The sequence below is a fragment of the Andrographis paniculata genome, unplaced genomic scaffold (genome assembly GCF_009805555.1).
Source record: "Andrographis paniculata isolate CXL003 unplaced genomic scaffold, ASM980555v1 Contig50END, whole genome shotgun sequence".
NCBI lineage: Eukaryota > Viridiplantae > Streptophyta > Magnoliopsida > Lamiales > Acanthaceae > Andrographis > Andrographis paniculata.
Genome location: NW_026137585.1, coordinates 603828 through 616545, shown reverse-complemented (window position 1 = coordinate 616545; position 12718 = coordinate 603828). Strand labels below are relative to the sequence as shown.

Here is a 12718-nt window from a genome sequence, read left to right as displayed (position 1 = left end):
ATAAATACAACTGAAAACAATACATACAACACACTATTATTATTTTTCGTATGCTAATTTGGTACTTAGCAACCTAACAAATCTTTTCTCTATATGTATATTGAGATGAAAATGGACTGATATAGGACTCCACAGCCCAAATAATTATGGCCCAACTTTATGTGTGTCAGTTTATGACAATGCAAATGCAGTGCTGCAGTTGTAGGTAACGGTGATGCAATAAGCCACATCCTAATCGTACGGTTGGATGGCCAGAGAAAAGGAGTGGGGACAGAGACGACGACGGATATCGATATTCATCTTAACTATAAAACCTTATTAAATTCTACATTCCTAGGGTTTCTTCGGGCTTCGACGAGTTCCTAAAACCCTCATCTCCCACCTGCACACACACTCAACAAGCTACCATTTCCTGCAGCTGTGTTTCCCGGGTTTTGTCTTAAGAAGAAGCGCGCCTCTTTCTACTAAGAGCTTGGGTTTGATCTCTGTAAGTCCTACGTTTGTTGTTTTACTTGGGTCTCTAATTTTGCATTTGGTTTTGGTGATTACTCCCAATTTTTTAGGGTTTCATTTAGCGATTGGATGGGGAATTTTGTTTATTGATGAATTCCTTTTGCCCAGGGTGAGATTTGAATCCTGGGAGTGTTTGAAGGAATTTTATGGGGAAGTCTGGGGGTAGGAAAAAGAAGAGTGGTGGTAGTCAAAACCAGAGCCAAAGCCAAGTGAGCAATGGAGAGAACCCGTCGCAACCTGTCGTTAATGGCGGTGTTAATTTGGACTCTGCGGTTTTCATGAAAAGAGCCCATGAGCTAAAGGAAGAGGGTAACAGGAGGTTTCAGGGCAAAGATTATTTGGGTGCTCTTCAACACTATGAGAATGCACTGAAGCTTATCCCAAAAGTGCATCCGGATCGAGCTGTGTTTCATAGCAATAGGGCGGCCTGTTTGATGCAAATGAAGCCGATAGATTATGAAGCTGTGATATCGGAGTGTAGTCTGGCACTTCAGGTGCAGCCACAGTTTGCTCGGGCCCTACTTCGGAGGGCTCGGGCATTTGAGGCTGTAGGGAAGTATGAAATGGCTATGCAAGATGTGGAGGCACTGTTGGTTGCTGATCCTAATTATGGAGATGCTTTGGAGATTGCTGGACGACTGAGAACTGCACTAGGCCCTCGTCAAGAGGCTCAACAGGACCTTCAAAGCCGCCCATCACCAGCAGCCCTTGGAGCATCTGCTGTCCGTGGGGCACCCATAGGTGGCCTTGGACCGTGCTTGCCGGCGCGACCGGTATCTAAGAAGCCAGCGGCATCCTTAATGGGAGCAACTGCAAGTGTTCCAGCTGCTAAGGCAGATAAGCTTTACCCAATTCCGCCTGTTGAAAATGGTCCTGAGGTGAAAAACCAGTTCCCAAAAGTTGTTTTGAAGCCCTCCAATGGTTCTTCACGACCTAGCCCTAATGCTAGCAAGGATCACCAGAAGCAGCAGACGTATTTGGCATCGGGTGGGGTTCCACTTCATGGGCAATCCAAAGCAATTGCAATCCAATGCAGACCACTGAAGCTTGTTTATGGGCATGACATCAGGCTTGCACAAATGCCTGCCAATTGTAGTTTGAAAGTTTTGAGAGATATTGTAAGTAAACGTTTGCAAATGTCTAAATCAGTGCTCATCAAATACAAGGATGCTGATGGTGACTTGGTGACTATAACATGTTCCGCCGAACTTAGACTGGCAGAGATCTTTGTTGACAACCTTAATCCAAGAGACCCTGATTCTAGTAAAGGAGACTCCCTTAGTATGTTGAGATTGCACATAGTTGAAGTGAGCCCTGAACAAGAGCCACCATTACTGGATGATGAAGAGGAGGAGGAGGAGCAACCTCTTGAGACTGAAGTGCCTAAAGGAGATGGCACTGTTTTATCATCTTCAGTTATGGATTCTTCAATTGAAGCTGCGGATTCAGAGACTGGTAAAACTGAGAAAAGTGAACAGAATGAGAAGAAGGGATCAACAGAAGATCCAGAATGTAAAGAGGTTGAGATGGATGATTGGTTATTTGAGTTTGCTCAATTGTTCAGGACTCATGTCGGGATCGATCCAGATGCTCATATTGATCTTCATGAGCTTGGAATGGAGATGTGTTCAGAGGCACTTGAGGAAACAGTAACTAGTGAAGATGCTCAGGTCCTTTTTGACAAGGCTGCCCTGAAGTTTCAAGAGGTTGCTGCCCTGGCTTTCTTCAACTGGGGAAACGTATATATGTGTGCAGCAAGGAAAAAAATTCCACTCGATGACTCATCTTCTAAAGAATTGGTGAGTGCGCAGCTTCAAAATGCTTACGATTGGGTGAGGGAGAAGTACTCTCTTGCTAAAGGGAAGTATGAGGAGGCTTTATCGATCAAACCTGACTTCTATGAAGGATTGTTGGCTCTAGGACAGCAGCAATTTGAAATGGCAAAGCTACATTGGTCATTTGTGCTGGCCAAGAAAGACGAAGTATCAAAATGGGATCCAACTGAGACATTTGGTCTTTTTGACAGTGCACAAGAGAAAATGAAATCAGCAACTGAGATGTGGGAGAAGCTGGAGGAGCAGAGAGCTTCTGAGTTGAAAGATGGAAACACGAGCAAGAAGGATGAACTACCAAATAGAAGGAAGAAGCAGGGTAGCAGCGTGCAGGGTGATTCCTCTGGTGTAGGAAATCAAGTGGAGATTTCGCCTGAGGAAGCAGCAGAGCAAGCTGCTGTTATGAGATCTCAAATTCATCTATTTTGGGGCAACATGCTTTTTGAGAGATCTCAAATCGAATGTAAATTGGGTTTGCCTGGTTGGAAGAACAACCTGGATGTTGCAGTGGAGCGTTTTAAACTTGCTGGAGCTTCTGAAGCCGATATAGCAACTGTTCTGAAAAATCACTGTTCTAATGAAGAAGCTGCAGAAGAAAAAACAAAGGTCAACAACCCAACCCCTGATGTGGCTGAAAAAGTCAATGTCTGAAAATTTGGTATTGACCCAGAGTTAAAGATTCATGGCATTCACTTCTACAATGTGTTTTGCATTGGGATTGGAGTCAAAAGGAGATTAGTGCTTCATCTTCGGCGTTAAAAGCTGCTTTCCTCTTTTGCCTCAGGGGCAATATTGCCTACTTTGCCCATCAAGTCTTAAGTCCCTGTGCTTGGAAATGTTTCCAAGATTTCCTTGTAGCTACTGGACGTGCCGGGTGACATTGATTTTTGCAGTGATTCTGATGAAAGTTTATCTTGCTTTGCAGTTTTTGCCATAATTATATCATTAATTGCTTCGGAACTAATTCCTAGTTTCTTTCTTTGTTTGTTTTTTATTTCCCTTTTCGTCACTCAATAGGGTAGCATTATAAATGATTACTGTGATCTTCTTATCTTAATTATGCCATAATCTGATTTTACTCAGTTTTCTTTATTTTATAATGTTGCTGTTTATTCCTGTGTTGGCTGAAAGAAGATTAGTTGAGGTTGATGTATCTACATAAACTGATCATTGAAAGAAGCTGTGTCTGCTGTCTTGTAATTGCCTTATCTGTTGATGAGCACTTTGAAACCTGATATGAATCATTGCATCTTTTACCACTTACCAATATAACCCTGTGTTCTATACTAGTTAGATTTCCCTGCCATTACAATTTGTTCGAACTAGATTATGGTTTTTGGTGCCTGCAGAGAAGTTTCAACATGTTATTCAGAGGTGTTTGTAGTTGTAGAATGCATTATAGGACTTCCTTTCTGGTGTTTTTGTAAATTTGCTGCTCTATGTATTCCTTTTGCTACCCGGCTTATATTATAAAGAGTGAATGAAACTCAAAATGTTCTTGTACTGTTTTAGCTGATAGTGCTATCTTAATTCTGAACAGTTTTTGAGCTCATAGACTGCCGGAATGATAAAATTAGATTAGAATAATTCCCATCTCTATGGATTACAGCTTGCTGCATCCTGTGGATTGTTGAAGCTCATCTTTAATCAACCTGCATGTCCACAAATTTTATAGGTATGCTGATGTCCTGACTTTAGTGCTTTATTTACACTACAAGTGCAACATTTTATTTATCTATTTATGCTGCAACGCTCGATGGTTCTTTCTCAATAACTCAAACATTAAAGTAAGGAGTAAAGATATATCATCCAATAGCATAAAAACACAATGAAACTATTAGAGAATTCAAAACTTTGCATGTGCACACATATCTATGTGTTTGTATTCATTTCTGAATTTCTTCTTTGTGACATTACTGTAGAAATCCCGTTGTTGTTACTTACAAATCAGTGGATCTTGAATTATGTTAGTATGACATGAGAGTTACTATTATTTTATTGCTTGTTATTTACCCTGCTCGTTTCAGGTACACGGAGCACTGGCACACACTTTGCTGTATGCTAAGCATCAAGAATGTCATCTTGTAGCCGAAAAAGGAAAGTAATAAAAAAAAAGGAAGAAGAAAAGCAACATTCCCTCATCAATATCTTTTACAATGTAGAAACAAATCAGTGCAAACATCATAAAATGCCTCAAGTATAATCCCCAGAAACTCCTCTCCATTCATCGTGACATAGTAGTTCAGCAGCCGTCTCAAATCCCTCACCTCATAAATCCTGTTTGCCACTATCATCTGCATCATAGACTCCCTGAAATCCTCCCGAGCATCATAGGTCGACTTCTCCATAGCTACCATCACCACAAACTTGGTCTCCTCCACCCGTCTTGACCTCGCCCCCCGACGTCTGACCCTCTCCTCATGTCTGGCCTCCTGCCTCTCCCTGATCATCTGATCGAGTCTCTCCTGAACCATGGCATGAGCAATGCTAGAAATCGATGGATATCTCTCCGAACTACTGCTGCTGCTGTTGAGGCTACTCTCGGCTTCTTCTGAAGACGAGACACTCAGCCGACAGGTACAACACAATCCCCTATTGCATCCTTTACTTTGTGGTGCCTTCCTCTGTTTCTTGCTCACTGCTTTGGATTTCTGCATTTTGTTGCTTGCTTAAACACACATTTGAAGAACATTAGGGGTTCGAAGACAAGTTTGTTTAAGGAATTAGGATGTGGGCCTTCTTGGGGATAATCATGATTATGTCTGGAGATTAATTTAGTTTGGTTTTAAATTTAAGAAATTTTTGAAAATGGGACACATTTGTTTATTACAAAGTTAATGATATGGGCATTGTATTTTGCCCAGATCTGCTTTTGCCCTTGCCTGCCCCCTTCCCATTGTAGGCTTGTTGCTAGGTGTCATCCATCACTCTTATGCTTTTGCAATAGTGGCTGAGGTTTAAAGAAATAATGTGGTTAATGATGACACTGTGATGATGATTATTGGGAATCCATTTAAATTTAATTAAAAAGTTTTGGAGAATGAATTAAAGATGAAGTTGGTCTAGTAGTTGGGGACAAAAGGGCATTGTTATTATGCTTGTCTTATGCCTATTTTTAGGCCTCAAATTATTTGACATCTGATTGGTGAATCAAGTGAATATAAAAATGGGGAGAATCTAGGGGTATAAGATTCTTCATTTCCACTTTACAGGATGATAAAGATGAATGAAATGTTGAATCATATGATTGTATCATTTGTTGGGGTGTGGTAGAAATGAGTGTATGAAGTGCTTTTTGTGTACCTAACTAATTATGGCTTTGTTATTTTAAGTCAACAAGTACACATTGATAGGATAGGATGTTTTGGTTTGTTTAAATAGTGGATTGATGTTACAATTTTAATTATTATTATTATTATTATTATTATTTTTATCAAGTGGGAATACGCAGTCAATGAGAGGAAGGGAGTAATTATCTATGTTAAAATATTATAAGCACAACCTAATATTTTATCTTAAACATTTTTAAATGGAGTAATAAAAAATAAAATACTTGTCCCCTTTTACATACATTTTTAAAATTTTATATATTATTTCTTTATAATAATTTTTTTTCAAAAGTATTATTTTATTATTTTTTTTAAAAAAAAAAAAACTCAAAAATTATAAAAGCCTCCGAGTAAATGGAGTTTTTTCTTTTTTTTTCTTCACATGCTGCTTGTCAAACGTTTTGAGTGGAATAAATATTTGTGAGTGCTACATTATGAGCCCAAGTGAGTGACACAACTAGGAACTATGGGCCTGGGCTCAAATATAGTGTAAATATACGCTCAGTTTTTTCCAACAGCCCCTTGGCGGGACCTCATATTACTATTTTGCCCTTTACTCAAGTATTTATACTTCAAACCGACTTGCAAAAGCTGCTACTAAAAGTCGGTTCCGGAAAGTTCGGAGATACGCGCGAGGGGGGCGTGCGAGAAATGCGATTGTCAACCGGTGACTGCAGCATTGCTTGCTGGTGGCGATGTGACTGTGGTAACATCTCTGGCCGTCGCGGTTTACAGCCAAGTGTGGAACAGCCGCTTCGAGAATCAATCCTGGTATGTATTTGTACTGTTTTCACAATGATTTTATTTATTTTTTTTTCGTATTTAACTTGTTTACGCGGGGATGTTTTCTGCATGTTTTATTGATTTTTTTTTTTTTTTTTTTTTTTTCTTGTAATTTGAATTCTACTGATCTGGTTGCTGATGTTACTGTTGAATCTCTCTTAGTTTATAAAGGTGAAGTCCGAAACCTTCTTAACAGCTACTGTTTCAGAAGTTCTTGGTTTGAGTCGAAAGGATTTTGAAGTGACTACGTATTGATGCTTGGATTTGGAATAACTTTTCCAATTTAAAATTCTAATATTTAAAATCTAAATACAAAAACAAACACACTCCTAATGCTCACCTGGAATCAGTATTTTACTATTTTTGACCTGGTCATATTTGGCAAGCATCATTTTGATTTTGATTCCTTTTTAAGCTCATACGTATTGGGCTTGTCGGGCTGATTCTTTTCTGGGTTGATCTTCTTTGATTAATATAGTTCGGTGGCAACAATAAACTTCGGCTGTTATAGAGAAACTGTGCTTTTGCATACGTATATATGTGTGTATATATATATATATATATAATATTGACTATGCTGCTTTTTCTCATATTCACAATGAATTCTGCGAAATACAATTGCTATCTTGTGCACTGTTGAGTGCATGTCCTGTCCACCAATAAGTCACCACACTGTAGGTTTGATTCTATGAAAAAACATCTCATTTTGTGCTGCTTCGCACATAACATTAGAATTCCCTTAGCAAATTCATCCTAAGATCAGTCTAATTGGAGGAAGGATACATGGATGTATATTGTGTATCAATTTCTCATACTAGTAACCTTTCCTACCCAAAATAATTCAATGGGAGCTTCAATTAATCTTTGATGTCATGAACATATATATATATATATAAAGATGAATTTGATGATATATCTAGTGAAGATTTGTACAAGCATTGTAGTTATTTATCACCATTAAGTTTTAGGGTTTTTAAACAATTTGATTATGATAATTGAGCTGTTTATTGCCAACAGATATATTAAATCTTATAAGTACCATTTAATTTGTTTGTTTTCTATATTATATTGTTTCATCTAATTAATTAGTTATCAATCATCTAAGAATAATGTCCAAAACCAAATCTTCATCACTAGCGTCGCTCTCCATTTATCTGATTTCTTGGCCAAAGTCTGACAAAGTTCATCACGTGTTGCTCAGGTCTAAAAGAAAATTGTGAGACTCCACAATCTTAGTTTCCCTTTACATCGAAACAATACATGATGGTTTTTTACATGCTAGAAGAGTAGAAGTACATTAATATTGGAATTGGTGGAACTCCAAGTTAGTACGATATTATCTGTTTTGAGATTTGTTTTAAAACTTTTTAAAAAGGCCTTATACTAAATAAATTAAAATTAGATGCTAATTTATAACCAATGCTTTAAATAAATAATAATAAAATTGAAGGTGGGGAAATAATGATATGGTTTACATGGTAAACGTTAACATTTTGTGAAGACTTAGTTAGAAGTGGAGATTCTGACAGCATGTGATTCTTCTTCTTCCTTATAAGATCCACAAAATTAATCCCTATATATATATATATATGTGTATATCCATCCACATCCCTTAGATCACGTGAATGCCTTGTCGTGGCTTGTTAATATGTGGAGAGAGAGCTTTTTGGAACCACATGAGAAAGAAAGGATCTAGACAAATCTTTAATTAGTTGGTCCCCAATATTCCAGTAGAGCCCCATCATCTTCACTATATGTACATATTTCCTGCTGCTCACTAACTGTAAGAATTCAAAAATACTATTCCTATCTATGATTCACTTCTCATTGAATCTAACTTTATCCATATGTAAAAATAAATAAATAGCTGATAGAGAATGTCTATTTTGTTTGGTTTGAGTTTGATTTTTTAAAATTTAAATAATATTTTATTACGTTGTGGGGTAAAATAGTTCATTTTTATTGGAATTGTGCAAATTGAATAGTAATAGTAACAATTTGGGTTAATTTTAAATTAAAAATAAACAAATTCTTATAAGTTTGTAGTGTGTTTGGTTTGTGAAATAGTTTGAATAGATAGTTAGTTATACATGTGTAGTGTTAGAATACTTTGCATTAAGAAATATGAGGTTTAGTTTGATGTTTCTGTCTCGATTTTTATTTGATCAAGTCAGCACTAAGTGATTTGATATTGTGTAGACACGCAGCAAGACTATTAATTTAAAGTGATTATTGATATGAGCTCTTTCAAAATGTGTGTCTACTATACCCAAGAAGAAACTGACTATTATGAACTAGTGATTATATTTATTTATTTATTTATCAAAAGAAGTGCCATAGACATGAGGCTTTTGGAATTTCCAATAAATAAATCAATGAATTTAGGGTCTTTTAATTTATTCTGTAATTTAATTAATGTATGTGTAGACTTCATCAGTAAATGCCAGACCTATTTATTTAGTAGTGAATAGACTAGCTAGTTTTGTTGTAGCTATGATAGTGCATGTTCGTAGTATAATTGAGATCGATTGGGCACCGCACCATCATTTGGTTAGTTAGTTATAAATATCCACTCACTCATTCTACAATCATAATTGAGATGATAATAATAATAATAATAATAATAATAATAATAATAATAATAATAATAATAATATCCGCATTGTGCAATTATACATTTCCCATGTGGACCTCTCCAAAAACAGATGTGAGTTGGTTATGTTTTAGAAAAATAAATTTGAAAGTGGTATTTCAATGAAATGCATATCGTGGTTTTTAGGTGGATTTTAGTTTTTTATTCTGTGATTTTAAATTAAAATTAATAATAAAAATTTGAAGTTTGAATATAAAGAAACACATCCAAATATTGAATTTTATTTAACGATAAAATTGAATAAAATAATATTATATTTGTATATTAAGAATCACTCATATGTTATGTTATTATTATTTTTATTTTTACAATTCTATAATTTTTTATTACTTTTTTATAATTCCATTCTTGCTACTAAGCGCATGTATAACAAAATTAGTTGAGGTGATCCAACTAATTAAATCACTATGGTGCTGATTTGATTTATGATACAATATATATGATATCTTATAACATAAAATATGATATGATGTGTTATGTAAAAATATATTTTTGATATTGGTCCGATCAAATCATTACTACGATTGTTTGATTGGATAAGCACCTAATTTTCTCCCAACAAAGTTATTACGGCAGTTTTATTTGTCATCTAAAATAAAATTAAAATACAAACAAAAATAAGTACGTTCAATCATTTTAATAATACAATCAATCATTAATTGTGTATTTATGTAATAATAATAATAATAATGTCACGTGTCAGTCGGCAGGTTTTAGGGCATGAGCCACCCGAGTGGTGGGGACATAGCGAAGTGAAACGTTTACGCCGTGTTTGGTTGCAATATTTTGAAATTTTAGTTGCAAACAAAGGAGTAAACAAAAATATCGCTATCATCCCATTTATTTCTCACAATTGGGACTGTTTGTTTGGATTCTAACCACTGCCCCCACCCCACCGCCCAGCCATGCGTACACGTATGTATGTAAGCTGGTAAAATAGCGTCACTTGTTTAAACTCCCAAACAGCGCGTTGCTGAGCTGTCATTTTGGGCTGGCTTGTTTTATCCTTAATACAGGAGCATCTTGACAATCGAGCTAATGTTGATTTTTTATATTGTTATATATATCCTTATTTTTTTGGACCACATTTATATATGCATATATATATATATATATATGTGTGTGTTTTTTTTATTTTAATTTTATGTTAAATGGTATTTTGATATGTTGTTTAATGAACAAATATAATATTTCTTCCGTCCCATAACAAAATATTTATTTTTCTATTTTACTTCGTCCCATAACAAAGTATCTATTTCTGTTTTTTTTTTTTTTTTTTTTTTTTTAAGTAAATGTACTATCTATCTAACATTACAAATACTCTTACAACTTACAATATATTACACAAATATCATTACCTTTATATCACACGATACTAATAAGATAATTTTAGTAATTTCTATTGTATACCTACTACATCCTAATATAATACTAATATTTCTAAAATTCCGTGCAAAAAGCAAACGAATACCAAGTTATGGGATACATGGAGTATTATTATTTTTTAAAAAAATAGCATATTAAAATATTATTGAAGTCAAAATTTAAATTAAACGAAACACACCCTTACATAACATAACATGCAGAAGAAGAAATCACATGGTTGGATAACCTCCAAATAATTGGATGAAGGCACGTGAGTGTCATGTTTAGTCCGTTATTATTACTCACACTGTTAAAGTCATATGTATCAAAAAATCAAAATTTCTTCACCTCATAACTAATACTCTTTGAGTCTTTGTCATATAAATTAAATGTATGTAGTTTAAGCAGTTGAACTCTCCTTTAACATATTTCAGATTATAGGTTTAATTCCTGTTGGATACATAAATTACAAAAAAAAAAAAACACACAACAAACTAATATTCGTGTCATTAAATATATATTAACATTTTTTAATTTTTATAAAAAGATTATTTTTGTTTTTCTTTTTAGTAAAATTTATACTTTTTACTAAAAAAATAATTTTTATTTTAAAAAAACAGAAAATTAACACCACATTAAACTATGAATAACGCCGGAGAGAATAATACTCAACACAACTATAGATTACTCGGTACTCCTTCCTTTCATATGTATTTGCACATTGGGTCACCTATTCCCCGAATATTATAAATGAGGCCATAAAAACTTTCCCTTATAATAAAGTGAAAAATAATCTGCTTGAGGTTTATCAACAAAATGGAAGAACCTCAGCTTCAGGCGCGGCCATGGCCACCGCAGATTTTCTCTCCTCGCCGTACCGGAAGAAGAACAACCACCGCCGATTCCAATTCGCCGGAATTCGAGTTCTGGATGGTACGAAACCCTATATCTCCTCAGCCTAACCTTCTTTCCGCCGATGAGCTCTTCTCCGGTGGCGTCCTCCTCCCTCTCCACCTCCTCCGCCTCTCCAACACCCCTCCGCCGCCGCACGAAGACGCCGCCGCCGTGCCGGATCGATTCTCCGACCTCGAGCCAGAACCGAATTCCACCGTAGAATTGCCTGAAGTTGAGGTTTCCGGCGACGTTCCTAATTCGATTAATTCCAAGCGGTGGCGGAGAATTTTTAAGAAAAATGCTAAGAAGAGCTCCGATTCGCTGGCCTGCGGCGGCGCCGTTGCCGGAGAGGATCGCCGCTCGAAGGACGGTAAGGTTAAGGAGAAGCGGCGGGAGAAGAAGAATATTAATGGAGTCGCCGGCGCGAGTAATATGGCGGCTAGCGCCGCCGAGCTGAATATAAACATCTGGCCTTTCTCAAGGAGTAGATCCGCCGGAAATGGCGGTACGCGGCCTCGTACGGTGGCTCCGCCGCGGAAAGTGAGCAGCGCGCCGTGTTCCCGGAGCAACTCCTCCGGCGAGTCGAAGTCGCGAAAGTGGGCGGCTAATAGCCCGAGCCGAGCCGCCGGAGTTCACTTAGGAAGAAGCAGTCCTGTCTGGCAGGTCCGCCGTGGCGGCGGTGGCCGGAGCTCAGAAGCCGCCGTGAAAAACAGCTCCAGAAAAGACGCCGTAGACGGCCGCCGGAAAAATTCTCCGGCAGCCTCGAAAGCGAAAGCTTTGAGCCTGAATGTCCCAATGTGTATCGGCTACCGGCAGAATCTGAGATGTAGAAGTGAAGAGCAGAGTGCCATTTCCGCGACCGCCGCCGCCTCCGCCCTTGGCGACGGCGGCGGAGGCGTCGCCGGCGAAGGGGTACGCAGAAGTAATTTATTTAACATCAGGAGCTTATTTACTAGAAAAAGTTTGTTAATAAACTAAAAGTTAATTTCATGGCGTAGATAATATAAAAATATACTTATATTAATTTTAAAATCCAATAATATACTCCGTGTAAATGTTAATTTCTATCAATACTTAAATATCACTTTGTCTGACTTATTTTTGCCGTTTGTAATAATAATACCTGTAAATATATGATAATAAAAATACTCTTATTGCAATAATTTGGTAGTTATGACAGACAATAATTGGAGTTGACAGCAGGGATCTATTATTATTAGTATAATTTTTTAAAACGAAAATTATTATAGGAAAATAAATGTTGTGTTTGTTTGGCTATAAGTTTTAGTTAATTATGTAAAATATAATACAATATATTTTATTGTAATTTAAAATTTAAATTATTTTAA

General features: G+C 36.5%; 3 protein-coding genes across 3 annotated transcripts; 2 read left to right on the top strand and 1 right to left on the bottom strand.

Annotated features, from left to right (window-relative positions):
- The first annotated feature begins 204 nt into the window (after nt 1-204).
- LOC127253348 (protein CLMP1) lies at nt 205-3437 on the top strand. The gene is made up of 2 exons (XM_051277903.1): nt 205-487; nt 622-3437. Exon 2 carries the CDS (start codon nt 660-662, stop codon nt 2994-2996), a length of 2337 nt encoding a protein of 778 aa, XP_051133860.1. The 5' UTR covers nt 205-487; nt 622-659; the 3' UTR covers nt 2997-3437.
- Nucleotides 3438-4486: 1049 nt separating this feature from the next.
- On the bottom strand, nt 4487-5002 carry LOC127253196 (probable transcription repressor OFP9). Its single transcript, XM_051277644.1, has one exon. The coding sequence runs from the start codon at nt 5000-5002 to the stop codon at nt 4487-4489; it is 516 nt and encodes a 171-aa protein (XP_051133601.1).
- Nucleotides 5003-6280: 1278 nt separating this feature from the next.
- On the top strand, nt 6281-12575 carry LOC127253351 (uncharacterized). Its single transcript, XM_051277908.1, has 2 exons — nt 6281-6445; nt 11279-12575. The coding sequence occupies exon 2, from the start codon at nt 11292-11294 to the stop codon at nt 12345-12347; it is 1056 nt and encodes a 351-aa protein (XP_051133865.1). The 5' UTR covers nt 6281-6445; nt 11279-11291; the 3' UTR covers nt 12348-12575.
- The last annotated feature ends 143 nt before the right edge of the window (nt 12576-12718 follow it).

Coding starts and splice junctions, on each gene's coding strand:
- LOC127253348 (XM_051277903.1), top strand. CDS start 660: ATGGGGAAGTCTGGGGGTAGGAAAAAGAAGAGTGGTGGTAGTCAAAAC.
- LOC127253196 (XM_051277644.1), bottom strand. CDS start 5,002: ATGCAGAAATCCAAAGCAGTGAGCAAGAAACAGAGGAAGGCACCACAA.
- LOC127253351 (XM_051277908.1), top strand. CDS start 11,292: ATGGAAGAACCTCAGCTTCAGGCGCGGCCATGGCCACCGCAGATTTTC.